The sequence below is a fragment of the Ochotona princeps genome, chromosome 31 (assembly GCF_030435755.1).
Source record: "Ochotona princeps isolate mOchPri1 chromosome 31, mOchPri1.hap1, whole genome shotgun sequence".
Classification (NCBI taxonomy): domain Eukaryota; kingdom Metazoa; phylum Chordata; class Mammalia; order Lagomorpha; family Ochotonidae; genus Ochotona; species Ochotona princeps.
Genome location: NC_080862.1, coordinates 12,351,911 through 12,368,777, shown reverse-complemented (window position 1 = coordinate 12,368,777; position 16,867 = coordinate 12,351,911). Strand labels below are relative to the sequence as shown.

The window sequence follows — 16,867 nt, the reverse complement described above, 5'->3', positions numbered from 1 at the left end:
CTTAGGTACTGTTCCTCTTCCTTTTCTGGAATAAAGAAACAAATTAAGAAAGAGAAAGTCATTTTGTTTTAAGTATAGAACTGGAATTTGCACTTAGTTCTACCTGTGGACCAAGTCTGTGATCTTTTTGTTTTTATAAGACTTATTTTAATGATTTAAAAGGCAGAGAGAGAGAGAGAGAGCTTCTGTCTGCTGGTTCTTTGCTTAAATGGCTGCAATGGCCAGGCTGGGCCAGCCTGAAGCCAGGAGCAGACAGAAACCCCATGTGATGTCCCATGTGGGTGACAGGGTCCCAGGTACTTGGCCTGTCTTTGGCTGCTTTCCCTAGCAGGGACTTGAAGCAACTCTCTGATCAGAGATGGTAGTGCCCCAGGCAGTGGCTTATCCCGCTGTGCCACAGTGTGAAGCAAATTGTTGCTCAGGTTTTTCTCCTGGTCTTTTCTAGAACTCGTTTCTCCAAAGGCAGGTTTTTTAGATTCCCAATGCTTTAGCCTCCTCATTTGGAAAGTTCGCTTTTTTAATTGCTTTCCCCTTACATAGTAAAGCATTTTCACAACATGGAGTCGTCAACTCACGGTCTCACCGGCAGATTTGCAGGAGGCAGCGTGCACTTTTGCAAGCACTGGAAATGAAATTTGGTTCTATGAGATGACAGCTCTGGGTTCCACCTGACGACGCTTGGCGACAGCAGCAGCAACAGCAGCAGTGCCCCTAGAAAAACATCCTGACTCCACACGCACACATCTCACAGCGTAGAAACTCCCTTCTACCTGGGCAGAACTGGAGCCAGCCACAGGCAGAAGGTGGAGTCCACAGTTTAGGGACCACAGGGGGTACACAGATTAACACCCGCTTCAGGGCACCCTGGGGGAATTGCAGTATCCTAAAGACATTAAGAACAAAGCAGAACGCCTATTCTGGGGGGGGTTTTACAGGGCAAGTGCCACTACAAAGCCAGGGCTGCATCACCTGGCTGAGAGCCAGACCAGAGATGCTTGTCTTTGCTTTGATGATTCTCGCTTCTGCAGCCCCAAAGGCAGAAGAGGATGAACTCGGGTTTTGCTTTTTAAATCCGGTACTTTCAGTACATTCCTCTTTCTTCCCAGTTTACACTGGAATGGTTTAGCATTGTCTGATTCAAGCCCCAACCTCCCTCTGTGGTCGGTGTGGTTGCTCTTCCCTGCAAAGCGAGCTCCCAGTGGCTGCAGCTGCATTGTGGGCTGTCTGGCGAGTGCTGGCTGCCTCCCTGGCTCCTTGCTTCTCAGTAGTGCCCACTAGGTGACGCCTGCGAATGGAGCAGGCACTGAAGAATGGGAGCCCTCCTTCCTTCCTTCCTTGAGCCCACGACTGGGCAGGAAGATGCCCAGGTAACCATACTGAAAGGACTCTTCCATGCCTCTGCTTGGAGAGGACGTGCCTGATGATACATCAGGTTGCTCCCCCGTGATGGGGGATTCTGGCATGCCTGCAGTACCAGTGTAGGTAATGGCCAGATTATAAAAGCAGGGGAAAAGCAATCTTCCAAACCACGTATAACCCCAACTTCTTGCGATTTCGACCCGGGTCTGTAGCTGCTTTACATGTACAAACAAAATTTCCAAAACCAAATTGACTTTCCATGAAGCAGTTCCTGGCAAGTGCATATTATGAAAACAACGCACACAGATTTCAAAAAGTCAAACATTACAAAAAATAAGCGAATCTTTCTGTTCCGTTTTCCATAAATTTATTTGAAAGGAAGAGCAACAGAGAGCAAGGGACACAGAGAGAAGAGGGGTGGAAAGAGAAAGAGAGATTTTTTTTCCCCATTTACGTGTTCATTGCCCAAATGGTTGCAAATGCCATTCTGGGCCTGGCTGAAGCCGGGAGCTGGAACTCCATCTAAGCCCCTCAGCTAGGTGGCAGGTGTCCACGCCCTTGGAACGTCTTGTGCTGTTTTGGCAGGCACGTTAGTGGGGTGTTGTCTTGGGAGCAGAGTGGCTGTGACTCGAACCAGCGCTCAACTGTGGGGTGCTGGTGTTGCAGGCGGCAGCTTCACCCACTGTGCCACAATGCCAGCTGTGCAATGCAATGCGTGCGCTCCACAAAGAAGATTGTAGGCAGGTGTGATGGTCTTGTAGGACAGCAGTGGTTTCCAGGCTGGAGTGTGGGTCTGACATCATCGGGAAGGGTTGTGAAACTAGACGTATTTTGAGGTAGATCCGAAGTTTCTGGTGTGGGGGGGCCTTAAGCACTTAAACACGCCAGACAGGTTGCGCAAGGATGCTCATGTGGCTGCCTCGGATGTCCATGAGACAACCACAGCACGGCGGCCTTTTTCTTGTGAATGCCTAGGAGGGAGAAGATGGCATGGCAGGACGGAGAGGCCGGGTGGGACACACCGAGCCTTCCCTGGGTCAATCTACCAGACAGCGATACATAAAATCTCCTGGCAAGTCAGGGACAAATAAGAAGGCAGCTGGGCTATTGCTGGGAGCTACACTGAAGTGATTTATTTACATTTGCTTGATTGTTTTTCTAGTAGGGAAATGAAAGCGCATCTGTACCACAGGTGTTCAAGTGTTTTTTTTTTTTTTAATGGCTAAATATTTAAAGTGACAGTCGAGTCAAGGTTACACAGGTTGTAGGAGAGCACATTCAGATCAGAGGTTTCTGAACATCTTCAATAAGATCTGTGGTTCTCAATGTCAGGATACACTTAAGTAGCAGGACGATGGACTTGTGACTGTTGTCGAAGAGTTATACTGCTGTGATAATTTAGGGGAAAACGGTGGGGGCAGGGAGAGGGAGAGAGAGTGAGAGGGAGAGAGAGAGAGGGAGAGAGAGAGAGGGAGAGAGAGAGAGAGAGAGAAAGGGCAAGTCCCTGAGCCTAAGAAACTGTATCATGAAAAATAAAAAGAAAATCTTACTCTTCTGTAAATGGTGCAATGCATGAAAATACAATTCTTCCTGTTATTCACCCGCCAACTGCTCCTGAAGGGGGTTTCGTACCCAGCCACGCTTCCTTATGCGACACAGCTTTTTTTTTTTTTTTGTATAGAATTTTGTTATGTCTGTTTTAAAACTACTTTTGAAAAAATGAGAAATTGGTGTTTGTCTTCCACTCACACCATTTCCGTTTCGTTTGAGAAACTGTGCTGGCTGGCTTCACACTGCTCAGTGGTTGTTCCTTCCCATCTGGGGGTCTGTGCAATGGGAGCGGAAGCCCTGGCTTCCTAGGCAGGCTGTGCAGGTCAGGCTTGAGTGGGGGGCTGCTTAAAAGCTACAGAGGGCACTTGCACGCCTTCAGACGCCTGTGTGACCTCAGCTGGAGGAACTTGTCAGCTCAGTCCCCCAGGACTGCAGCCTGCCTTGTCTTAAAAAAAAAAAAAATTATTTATTCATTTTTATTGCAAAATCAGACATACAGAGAGGAGGAGAGACAGAGAGGAAGAGCTTGCGTCCAATGATTCACTCCTCAAGCAACCGCAACCGCTGGTGCTACGCTGATCTGAAGCCAGGAGACAGGAGCTTCTTCTGGGTCTCCCACGCGGGTGCAGGGTCCCAAAGCTTTGGGCTGTCCTCAACTGCTTTCCCAGGCCACAAGCAGGGAGCTGGATGGGAAGCAGGGCTGCCAAGATTATAACTGGAGCCCGTATGGGATCCTGGCGCGTTCAAGGCGAGGACTTTAGCTGCTAGGCCACCGCACCGGATCCGCCTGCCTTGTCTTTTACTCTTGTCAGGCTCTCTGTAGATGTAGATCAGGCCTGTGCTCCTGTGGGTGGTCACAGGCGATGGCGCCTGCGTGCCCAGAGCTTCCTGGCCGCAAGCAGCCACATCAGACTCACTGAGAAGGCTCCCTGGTTGTTGCATGGGAAGACAGAGGACTCACAGAGCGTGGTAGACAGGCTCACATCTAGCACCCCCTTGTGGTCTGCTGGTCAGCCCTTGGGTAGGGGTCACCAGGAGCTGTGTTTCCAGCCAGGAAACAGCCAACTCCCCCTCTGCTGGCTGGCCAGCGTTCCTGGAGGATCTCACACTGACATCAGCAGGGTTTTCAGTGGGCAGTAGTGGCACTAGCTGCTGACAGAAGCTTCTCCCAGGTACCCTTCTGGTTTCTGATACAGATGCCATCACTTTGCTTTTTTTGCAAATGCTGTATTCCACTTCGAAGTCGTGTCGGTGCTGCTGAGGGGTTCCTGCTGCAGGGGACTTGGGGACATGGTCCTCCTTCCTCCACAGGACCTTGAGGGCTCTGGGGAATGTGACAACTTCCCTGAAAGTTACAACGGGAGTCAAGAGCAAGTGTGAATGGGTCTTTTTCATTCTTGTCTGTGTGCAGTGGAAGATGGCATTAGCTTGAGGAATCCGCTTCCGGAAGGGAAGCCTGCGGTGCTTGGTCAGAAGGCGAAGTAGCAACAAGGAGTCGCTGAATTTCAGTTTCCAGGCTCTGTGTCTGTTTTCCACGTCTGCCCTTGCACTTTGACTCTTTTTAACAACTCTTGGGTGAATTTCCACTAAGTTTCTCATGGTTGTGTCTTGTCTCATTATAAGTAGGGGTTCCCTTAGGAGATGGGAGTCCTCTTGAAAAATAGCGTTCCCCCAGCACACTGAAATATTTGTCCGCTGGGTTGATGGCAGGGCGGGTGAGCGTTTTTCTGTCTATCTTTCAGCTAATGACCATGACATCGTTCCAAAAGAACCTACACATTTTGTCCCGTTCTGTTTCTAATTTCAGAACAATAAGTCTCCAGTGCACCACCACCCACCGGAAAAAGAGCACTCGGTGACTGACAAGGTGAGGTCTTTGTTTGGTTCTATTTCAACTCTTTCGCTTTCTGAGATCCTTAACACTCGGCTATAAATCAGCGAAAGGTGGATGTTCTCTAAAATGAATTTTGCATGAAATGTCAGCCGGAGTGTAGGGGACAGCTACAATATTTACGACTCGTGGTATTTCAGAGGGGAAGTAAGAGAAAATGGAGCCAATATAGTTTGGGTTAGTACCGGGGGCGGGGAGGAAAGAGAAGGCAGGGAGCGAAATCTCTTCCTCTCCTTGCTTTGTGTCTGCTGCTTTCAGAGCGCCACACTCAAAGCAAAGGGTGTTGGGGTGTTTACCCATATGTTGGAAGAATGTGGGCAGCTGTGAAAAGGGAAAATAAACAAACTGGAAGCTACTAGGGGAATGTACTTGTTAATAGGGAGATTGTTTTACTAAGCCCCCTCTTTTCTGAAAGACTGTTAGATCTACTCGCAGCTCCCGCTCATTTGCTTTGGAAAACAAACGACTCTGTTTATTCGGAGGGAGGCGATGCTGCGGGGAGACTGTGGCATCCGCGTGGTCCCCGCCACCGACAGGACGACGCATCTCCGCTGGTCAGCGGAGGGCCTCTGTGTCTGATGTTTTGTATTGCTAACATTTTGTCCTGTTAATGGGATTCCTGTCGTTTGGGTCTCGTGTGTGTGTTTGCTTCAAGATGCCCTACATACTATACATCCTCTTCCCTTCTGTCTGTCCAACTGGTCCCTGATCATTAAACAGAACCCAAACTTCGTCGAAATGACCCATATACTATGTAAATGGATCCACTTAGAATGTAGTAGAAGAGTTAGGGTCCTTAGGAATGGTGCTTCTTGGGGCCCGGCGGCGTGGCCTAGCGGCTGAAGTCCTTGCCTTGAAAGCCCCGGGATCCCATAGGGGCGCCGGTTCCAATCCCGGCAGCTCCACTTCCCATCCAGCTCCCTGCTTGTGGCCTGGGAAAGCAGTTGAGGACGGCCCAAGGCTTTGGGACCCTGCACCCGCGTGGGAGACCTGGAAGAGGTTCCAGGTTCCCGGCATCGGATCGGTGCTCACCGGCCGTTGTGGCTCACTTGGGGAGTGAATCATCGGATGGAAGATCTTCCTCTCTGTCTCTCCGCCTTTCTGTATATCCGGCTTTCCAATAACAATAATAATAATAAAAAAAGAATGGTGCTTCTTCTCTATAAACCGCTCAATACTAAAATGAAAATAGACACGAGACAGCTGAATAGTAACCTATAGCCATTTTAAGGTGTATAGAAGCCGGCTGTATATAAACTAAAATTGAAATGTCAATGAAATAGTCATAGAATGTGGTTAAGAACTTGCATTTTTTAACATATTGGTTACTCAATACCATGTCAATTCCATAACGTTGTAAGTAGTTGCTGATGTTATGTTGGGGCTTTTAATTGATTGGGATGATATTCTGCCAGCTCTACCTTCAGACCAGAGATGGTCTCCCCAAGAAATCGTTGAATTTATCTAGACAATAAGATGCTGGACTTTATGCTTGGTATATGCTTGCAATGAAAGAATCTCAACTGAATTTGAACTATAATACTTCCACAAGGTGGAGGAATCCACCATGGGGGGAGGGCTTGGGGAAGGGTGAGGGGGTCCCAGAGCCTATGAAACTGTGTTACATAATGTAGTGTAATTAACAACAACAACAACGAAAAAAGAATGGTGCAGCCATCACCCGAAAAAGAAACTCTGCACCAATTAACATTCTGTATCTAGGAGTATTTCTACATAGGCATATAATTTCTCTCTAGATTTGCCTGTGGAGGATAAGTCATGTCAATGGAGTCACACAGCGTGCCCCGTTCGTGGCCCGTGTTTTTCACTGAGCAGAATGTTGCTACTTCTAGCATGCCTCAGTACTTCATTCATTTTTATTGTGAAATAATATCCCATCGAGTGGCAGCAAACATCATCTGCTTGTCAGCCGATGGCCATTTGCATTTTCTGTACCTTTTGGCCATGACGAATGGCACTGCTCTAAGTGTGCGTGGGTTTTTGTGTGAACCCGTGTTTTCATTCCTCTTGGGTATATACCAAGGAATGAAGTTACTTGGTAGGATGATATCTGGGAGTAACCACTGGAGGAACTCCACATCAAAACAGCTGAGCCATTCCTGCCAGCAATGAAAGGGGTTGTGATGTTTCTACCAGTTTCCTCGCCAATATGTTACCTCTTTTTTGTTTTGGCCATCCTACAGGATATGTGTTGCACTTAAAAGGATTCTATTATTCTTTTAAACTAACATGTAATAATTGTACATGTTTATGGAACAAAGCGTGATAATTCAATGCATGTATATGGTATGCAGTGATTAAATCAGGAAAATCAAATCTCTCATGTTCTCATAACTTCCTTGTATGAGAATGCTTAAAAAAGTTTGTAGTAGAGCTGGTGTTGTGGCACTGTGGGTTAAGTCATTGCCTGCGACACTGGCTATTAAATGGGTGCTGATTCTATTCCTGGCTGCTCGGCTTCCGATCCAGCTCCCTGTTGATGGACTCTGTTCTGGACTCCTGGTTTTGGCCTGGCCCAGCCCCAGCTGTTGTGGCTACTTGGGAAGACAATCAGCAAGTGGAAGGCTTCCTTCTCTCTCTCTTTATATCATTCAAATAAAGTTTGTAACAAATGGAGTTAACACATGATTTGACTCAGGTGCCTGCCAGTAAGTGGTCTTACTGTGAAACAGAAAGTGGTTATGCTCTGAGCCTGAGAGCCACAGACCAAGACCTAGAAGGACAAAGCTCATAGACAATCTGACCCTTAGCCCTGATGCTCTACTCCCTACCCTAAGAGCGGCCTGCCGGAAAAAGAGGAGACCCAGGAGTCCACCGATGACGACCCGAACCATCCCAATGATTACTGTAAAGGAGGTTATTCATTAGTGAAAACTGAAGATGTAGTCAATGAGACATGGCATGTGATCCAAAAGTTGGGTCCCTCTTCAATACTGTAGTTATTGTGGGAATTTTAGGGGAAGAAGTTTGAAGCTACAAGTGCTGAACATCCCACTGGAAACACTACTAGATGAAATCTGGTTGCCGAAATAATTTTTGCAGTTCAGGCCCTGTTCTTTCCCACAGAGAGATGGGTGTTCAAATGTCAGGGGTTAATGGAACACGTGTCTGCATGGTGATAGCGTTTAAAGCTCAAGCAGATCATCAGATCTAACTACCAGGTTGCTCCCATTGCCTTGTATACGAACAATTATTCAACAGAATCTGTGCTATTTATGTACCAAGTACCATATCAACATTACCCACAGTAAAACCAGAAGCCATCTTGTAGCCGGTGAGCAAACAATACATTCACAATAGGATGGCAGCCTTCTGGAGTGCCTCCACCTTCTAGATCGTCAGTCAGCACTGCTCCGCCTCCTAAACCAGCTGGCAAGGTGTCAAAAAAAAAAAAAATTGAAGAACAAAAGTACCAGGCAGAATTACTAGAGAAGTGAATGCAGGAAATGGAGGAAGAGTCATTGTTTGGGCAGAAAAGACCTAACAAGCAGAAAGAATCAGAGTTTTGTTGGAAGATTCTTGAAGGATAACCTACGTAATAAAGTGACCCCTCTGCACCGAAAGAAAAAAAAAAAAAAACAAACACCTTGAAGAGACCAGTAACTGGGTCAAATATTTAAGAAATTGGATTTAGATAATGGTATCGTAGAAATTAATTGCAGTAGAGTACCGTAAATAATTAATTGTATTGAGAACAATACTAAGAAACATCAAGGTTTAAAGATGATCTTCGTAATAGTAATGACTGTGAACCTAGTTTCCTAAGCTCCCCAAATGGAGACAGCAGCACGTCTCTAGTTCCTGTGAGTTGTCAAATATTATTGTATGCGGTCCTGCACAATGGCCTAGTGACTGAATCCTCACTTTGCATATACTGGGATCCTATATGGGCACTGGTTCATGTTCTGGCTGCTCCACTTCCCATCCAGCTTCCTTCTTGTGGCCTGGGAAAGCAGTAGGGGATGGCCCAATGCCTTGGAACTGTGCACTCTGACGGAAGACAGGAGGAAGTTCCTGGCTCATGGCTTCAGACAGGCCCGATTCTGGCCATTGTGGCCGCTTGGGTTGTGAGTCAGCTAGAGGAAGATCTTTCTCTCTGTGTCCCCTTCTCCTTCTCTCTGTAAATCTGACTTTCTAATAGACATAAATCTTAAAAAAAAAATGATCATCATATGCCAGTCATTTAATAAAGAGGACTTCAGCCAACTTCAAGATAGCGTTTGGCTGATGCAAAGCCTGGAGCCAGGGCCTTCTTGGTCTCCCGCATGGGTGTAGGGGCGTAAGGACTTAAGCCTCCCTCTGGTGCCTTCTTAGACCGTGAGATGCTGGCATGGCAGGCAGTAAGGAACCTGCTGTCCAACTTTCTTACTTGATTCAGTGTGAGTAAACCTGATTTTTCTCCTGTGTGTGGCCCTGGCAATACGGCTCAATTCCCCTAGTACTGCCTTCTTTTGTAAAAACAGGTCAATGTCACATTGACTCTGCTTTGGATGGTTCTAGAATCACGTCAATGAATTACATGTTGCTTCTCATTGCACTAGTTGTTCTCTGTGCCCTGGAATCAATCTCTTTTTTTTTTTTCTCAGATGATGTCATGACTGGAGACTCCTTCTTTACCCAGGTCTGACGTCCCATGTCACTTTCCCCCTCTTCCCATTGGCACTGTCCTTTCTTACTTGGTTAGATATCTACAGGAGCCTTACCTGAACACCTGCTCCTAATTGTGTATCTGGATTCATGTGTGTGTATTTCACAGAAAAGAAAGAAAAGGCAAAGGAAGGAAGGAAGGGAGGGAGGCAAAACAAAACAAAACAAAACAAAAATACAAATGAGCATTCCATTTCATATTTTAAATAAGGGATTGGAAGCATTCATAAAGAAAAATCTCACAATCTTAAAAAAAAATATGTCCTTGCTGAGTGAAAATACTCATGAGGTTTAAAACATGACGGCCTCTGATTCTCCAGTTGCTTCCAAATGGGACAGTGAAGGCCAACGATGCCACGATTGGTTAGGGTTACCAGTTGTAGGCAACAGAAACTGTGCCCGATTTGAGCAGAAGAGGAACTGACTGAGGTCAGTTTTCAACTCAGAAAACTACCAAGTCCAGATAATCAGGTTCAGAGGATTGGCAGGAAGGGTCAGCCGGTGGCAAAGCATGCCAGCCCTCTTCCACCTGCTAGTGTTGTCATGCCAAATGGGCACCCGTTCACATCCCAGCTGCTCCACTTCCAGTTCTGTTTCAACAGCAGTAGGACAGCACGGACAGTTGTTGATGTTCCTCTCAGCTCTGAAAACATCCTGCTTTCTCTTGTTCATTTGAAGTTCATTTTAATGTTCCTCCGGACATTGTCAGGAGGCGATCCTGTGTCCATCAGGATGTCCCTAGGGAACGGGCCAGGGTACATTGCAGATGTAGTAAAATGTATTGGTGCAAATGACTCCTGAATGCTGGCTAGGGGTGATAGTCCAGCAAACTGTGCTTCCAGAGAGCTGCAGATGGCTACTCACAGTCCCGTGTGACAGGCATTTGCGGCCGAGGCTTGAGGCAAAGGCTGTGGCAGTCCGGAGGGACAGGCACTCAACCTGAGAGGCCTTTGTGCATGTTGGTGTCTGCCTGCCAGGAGGGAAAGTGGGGGAAGGCTGAAGAAGCTGTGTGAGGAGCTGCAGGCACCAGGCAGACAGAAAGGCAATCAGAGTCCCAGACACCATCGGGGTATGCACCAATGGGTACATCCACTGTGCCTGCGAAGAAGGGTTCCAGGCAGGATGGAGCAGGAAAGCCCTGGGAGATAGGATAGAACCTTCTAGCACAGGCTAAGGAGGAAAATCGATCACCTCTGGCAAGTGGGAGCGATAGAGAAGTTTCAAACAGGCTGGCAGTTTACCACTGGCAAGCCTTAGGGCTGTGTTTGGGGTTGCTAGCTACCAAGGAAAGCTTCTCCTGGGTTGTGTGAAATGCTCCCAGTGGGCCTCTTGGGGAAGCAGAGTTCAGTCTCTGACACTTGGAAGCACTGAGGGGCCCCAGGGAACAGGAGAGGCAATTTCTCTTGGTGCAGGGCTATGTGTTTTACCGGCCCTTTGTGCAACTAAAATGAAGAATGTGAAATAAAGTATCAGACACTTTAAAGCGCATGGATATGAAGTTGATGAAAGGTGAAATTTCTTTCCTTCATGAACGAACAGTCTCTTGTTTTTAAAAGGAACTACAGAGGTTTTTAATCCTTAGGCATCCACATGCCCATAAAGTGATAAAAGATGTGTTTTCATGTCTGAATGCAGTGACATCTTAAAAGATTCCCTTTGTTGTATTTAAACTTGCGTGTCAAAAAATTACTCTCTGCTTGTAATTTATTCCCCGTTTAGTCCATGTTACTGTACAGAAGTGTTGGTACAGAGTGAAGCAGCGTATTTCAAGTTCTAAACTTTGATTGTGGGACAGGAATGTTGGCAATGTTGAACTAATCTCCTCTGATTGGTGTTTTATGGATAGGGATTGACAACATAACCCCCTACTAGAATGTTCTGATCTATCACTTGGTGTAAGATATCCCCCTGCTCACTCCCCAACTTAGACTTCGTGGGAGGAGAAACCATTTTTATCTGTGTTTTTGCGGGAGTGCGAGTGTCCCAACTTGCCACCTATCTGCTAGGAGAGGATCATAAGCAGGAAGTCTGGAAATGAAAGAAACAGCAACAAGTTTCTGCCGAGGTGTTTTCACTTTCGTTCAAGCCACGTTTTCCCTGGTTGTATTCCAAATCCTTGTGTTGTTGCACCATCTGGTCTCCATCACACGGGAGAACGAGGCCTAGGTGAAAGCGCCGTAACTCATGTCTGATGGAGGCATCTCTAACACACACCTTCTCTGTGTGAGGCTCATCATGGCCTTCCAGCCTTAAGGAACGCTAGACAAAACACGCGCAGAAATGAGGAAAGTATGTGTCATGAAAGGGACACTGTGTGTGTGTGAGCTGAAATAAGGAGCTAGAATGTAATCCATCCTTCCTTCCTTCCTTCCCTCCCAGAGCCTGCCTGACAAAGGAGGTACAATGATAATGTGACCTGAAAACTCAATCTGGGTCTCCCGTCTGGATGGTTGGAATGACATGGGGTGCTGCTTCCTAAGGCGCACATTAGCACTCTGGAATCAAGAGTGAAGTCACAACTCAAACCCAGGCACTCTGATGTGGGACATAGATGTCCCAGACATGGCTTACCCGCCATGCTAAACACTTCACCCGCTTTTGTTTCAGCAGCATTAGTCTGTGGGACCATGGAGCACACGCCAAGGAGCTGGAGCCTTGGCATACCCAAAGTCCTGCTCCTGCAAATCTTAGCTCCCTGTTCCCTGTCCCTTACCCTCTAGAGTCCCAGGCCCTGCCCAGTCTCCCCATCGTTGTCTCCTCTTCCTCCCAGGCAGAAGCTGCTACTGTTCTCTGCCCTTGTGGAGGTCTGGTTGTATGAGTGCCAGTAGGTGGGTAGGATGTATATGCCCCATGAAGTCTTGGAGCTGGGCCTGAGAATGGCCCTTCCTGTCCCTGGGTGGTAGCACAAAAATGCTTTCTGCCATGACTTGGAGGGTCTAGCCTGTTCTCCACTGCTGATCCAGACATCACATTTGTCCCTGTGTGCAGAGGTTGCAATGCCTGTAAGGTTTGCTCATCCACCAGGGATTGGGGTAGAAAATCTTGGGAAGAAGGACTAGTTATGATTTTCCTGACCTAGGATGGTCAAAGGGAAGAACTGGCAGCCAGGAGTTTGTGAATGCCACGTCACTCTGACATGTTAGGGTTTGGACTCCGCAAAAATTCCAGCATCAAGACCAGCACTGTGGTATAGTGGGTAAAACTTTCAACTGTGGTACCAATATTCCATATGGGTGTTCATTCAAACCCTGGCTGCTCCCGTTCTGATTCAGCTCCCTGGCAATGTGCCTGGGAAAGCAGCAGACGGTGTCCCAAATCCTTGGACTCGTGCACACTCATGGGAGACTCAGGAGAACGTTTGGCTCCTGTTTTTAGACTAGCTCAGTTCTGCCTCTTGTGGCCATTTGCAAAGCGAACCAGTAGACAGAGGATCTCTCCCCTTGTGTTTTTTTTTCCCCCGCTGTCTCCCCTCACATCGTAATTCTGTCTTTCAAATTAAAAAAAAAAAAATCTTCAAAAGAAAATCCAGGTGTCTAAGGGAGCATAGCATTAAATAGCAAGTGAAAACCATCGCGGAGACTGAATAGCAAGCTCCGTGTCAGATTTGATTCCTTCCTTCAGCACCTGATTGCTGCCACAGCAGGCTCTGGGAAGCATCACGGATGACTCAGGTAGTTCAGTTCCTGGCACTCACATGGAAACCCTGGATCAGGTTGCTGACGCCTGGCTCCAGTCCTGCTTGTTGGGGACATTTGGAAAATGAATCAACAGGTGAGAACTCTTTTTTCTCAAATAAAAATTTAAAAGAACCCAAATTATGACAATTCATAGGAAAAGGCTGTAGAAGGCTTCTCACATCTCTCTCTTTCTTCCACTCTTAAAGAAAGGATCTATCATTTTGATTTTATACTGGATTTTGACAATTACATAGCCAATTCTTTTTATGGGGAATGATTGAGTGAACAGAGATGGGGAGAGCTTTGAGAAAAGAACCGATTCCTCATCTAAGTGTTGAGTAATTTTTCATTACTCAACAGGAGCTCCGGGACAGTTGCTGCCTTTCAGACGAGTTAGGCACAGAATCATGATTCCAGTTCACCTGGAAAACCGATGAGGGAACCCATGTCAGATGTCCCCGCTCCAGGATTCACCCTGCTATTAATCCTGGAGGCACCTGTTCTTTGGAATTCTCTGTGACCAGCATGACGTCAAAAAAACGCAAGGTTAAAGCTAAGGGAAAGGAGGTCTGTTGATTTATTGCATCCAGAACGTGTTAAATGGTACCCTTGTGGCCCTAGTGAGTTAATGTGTCTTCCAAAGCAGGTAATTAATTTACTGAGTAGCAATATGTAGGCAAAAAATACTAGGATAAGGGTGGGGAGGGTGAGCTTGGGGACTAGATACCCCAGTTCTCACCCAGGATGTAAGTTGGACTTAATTGAGGTGACTCACCCACAGTCAGAAGGCACTTGCTTTGAGACCTGTTTGACCAAGGTTCTTTAAGTCCCATCACTAGGAAAAATGACTCTAAATCTTGTGATGAAACGTTTCATTGCCATTTGCATAGCACTTTATGTTTCTGTCAATTAAAAATTGTGGTTTTTCTCCTTTCTTTATTAGAAACATTAGCCTGTGCTGTCTTTGAGGAGGAAATTCATCGTAAAGCATATGGAATTGGGCCCCCACTCAGCCTGGTTTCCTAAGCTGGATCTAAGTATAAGCAGGGTGATCTCCAGCATCCCTGTCTTCAAATGGGATGGTGACACTCTTACTGAATAAGCAGCACATCGACCCAACGAACTGTGCTGTCTAGTTGCTTGAAACTGAATGCTGTGGGAGCTGAGAAAAGCAGACATCTTCCTGGAATGGTGATGCAGAGAAGGGAATGTTCTGGAAAATAACCCCATCCCTCAAATGGTGTATTTTTTAGTAATCTGAAGTAGTTTATTCCACTGCTTAGGGTCCATGTTTTCCCCTGTTAGGTTAAAGTGAATTTTGGGACTCAGAAATCACTACTAGAGTGAATGCACAGGATGTCGTAGCTCAACAGACATGGCTGAGTCCTGAGAAAATGAGAAATGGAGTAGAGGATGTTATTTTTCTACAAAATGTGTCCGTCAGTTAGTCAGGCCCCAGCATCTTCTGGGATCCTTAAATGGACCCAAGAACTTTTCTCCTTATAGGACTTAACTTCTGGGATGAGACTTGGCAGGAATTATGTGTCCTGCCCTTGTATGCTAACTTTGAGCTTTGGATCAGGCTGGTTCCATTCTCAGGCCCACTCAGCATTTCCCTGCCCCCTCACATCGTCTGGTGTGTTTGTGCTGATTGTATAAACTGCTTCCCAAGCACAATCTGGGAGAGTTTTATCTAGGTGAAGACTTTGTGTCCTGTTAATTCAGCTCCCCAGTTCATAGATGGAGAAACTGAGAACCGGGAATGTCTATAGAGAGTTGCTCTTAGGGGACCCAGTGTGTTAGTGGCAGGTGTAGGAGTGGAACCTTTGTTTTTTCACATGACGCTGTGCTACGTGGAAACATCCCTGTGGCATGATTCATGAAGATGTGGAGGTAAACTCTTGAATGAGTCCTTGGAAAGCTGTTTCTAATTGTTTTGTACAAGCTAAGGTGCCCAACAGCATGTCATGAGATGGGTGTGGATGTGAAATGGACAGGTGGCTTGAGCTTGTCAGTTAATAGGAATAAGAACCACCTTCTCCAAGGCAGGACTTCATTTATTCATGTCCCAGTGCTCAGTATCATATCCAGCATAAATTAGCTATCCACCGTTGCATGAATTTCTGGGGTATGTCATCAGAAACACTTGTTGGTGTCCCCCAAAGGGGTTCCGAGTCCCATCGTCTGTCATATTTACTTAAATGTCATCCATCAGAGGACTTGCTGTCGAGTTCATCAGAGTAAGGAGAGCTTCAGAGAAAACACAACCTAGCTGCCTTGTCATCCTTGAGAATTTATCTAACTCTGATGAGCCCAAGATTGTTCATTTGGAAAGGACATCAGCCCAAATAACTTCCCTTGATTCGTTTACAAGGTCCTCCTCCCAGAATTGTCTTTCCAATAATAAGAATTTTGATGGAGTTTGTGTGTGTGTGTGTGTGTGTGTGTGTGTCTCACTTGCTCTGTAGACATAATATGTGAGAAGGTGGTTCTACAGTTCTGAAAATCAGATACATATGGGTTTAGATGACTTTTGTTTGTGTATAGTTGATAATTTCTTTTTGACTTATTGGATGCCAGTAACAATAGCTACCATAAAAGTAAAAAGCTTATGTTTGGCCTATCGAAGGGGGAAAAAAATCCCAAAGTTGATTCTTAATTAAAATGAGATTTGAGGAAAATACTTTCTTAGTTTGAGTGATACATTGCCTGTCTGTGTCTTTCTATGGAAATCCCACAACCTCTCCCTCTATCTGTGGTAAACCGCTATGCAATGACTACAAAGACACTACATTGCTTATTAGGCTAAGGCCAAGATACTGTAACTCACATACAGGGTGTCTGATTGGCTCAGGCTCCAGAAATTGATTTATTACTTCAAGTGAAACCATGAAACCATGTGGACTGTTGTCTGAGAATAAGTATGACCAATTGCTCTTGTATTCCTCAAAGCAAATGCTACTAAAATCTCAACCCAGCATTCCTTTGCTCTCAGTAGTATTGAAGAGATATTAATCATTCAGGGTTCCATGGAAAAGTTACCTAAGAGGAACTGACAATACTCTTATATGTTTCTCCAAAAGTTAAAGCAATAGGGGGTCCCAGAGATGGTTAGGAGCGAAAAGAGACAATTTAATATAACTTCTTTGTTTTATAGATAAGAAAAATAGAGATACAGCTAGGTTAAGGGGCTTGCTTAAGTGTTCACAGCTAGTTCAAAGCATATGTAGACATAAAAACATATGTCCTCTTTAATTTTTTCTATACTTCCTTGAATTCCCTTGTGTGACCATTAAATTCTGAGGCTTGCTTCCCATTTATTATCTTCTATGTGCTGAGCAGTTTGCCTTTTGAGATAATGTAATCCAGAAAAATAACTCAGTTTCCCCTTCAGGGAAAACTGAGCCTAGATGAATTCTTAACATGATAAGATCAAAGAGTTAACAAGAAGTGAGTCCAGGATAGACATTCAGGCAAGCTTACTTGGAGCCCAAGCTTGGGTAAACAGAAAATATAATTTCTTCAGAAAAGGAACTGCTTATTTAAATAATTTATTTGAGATATCTGTACACACACCCAGAGCTCTCGTCTGTTGTTTCACTCCTCAGATGATTTGCAGTGGCTGGGGCTGGAGGAACAAAGCCAAAAGGGGGAAACTCAATCCCTGCCTTTCACGTGGGTGACAGGACCCTCATTGCTTGATTGCCACTGTCTCTCAGGG

General features: G+C 45.9%; 1 protein-coding gene across 1 annotated transcript in view; it reads left to right on the top strand.

The window, feature by feature from the left end:
• The window catches only part of DMRT1 (doublesex and mab-3 related transcription factor 1), a 189,234-nt gene extending 173,032 nt beyond the window's left edge, over positions 1–16,202 (top strand). Inside the window, exons 5-6 of the mRNA XM_058657308.1 lie at positions 15,521–15,574; positions 16,099–16,202. Of these exons, the coding sequence (XP_058513291.1) occupies positions 15,521–15,574; positions 16,099–16,202 (158 nt within the window). The remainder of the gene's footprint in view (positions 1–15,520; positions 15,575–16,098) is intronic.
• The last annotated feature ends 665 nt before the right edge of the window (positions 16,203–16,867 follow it).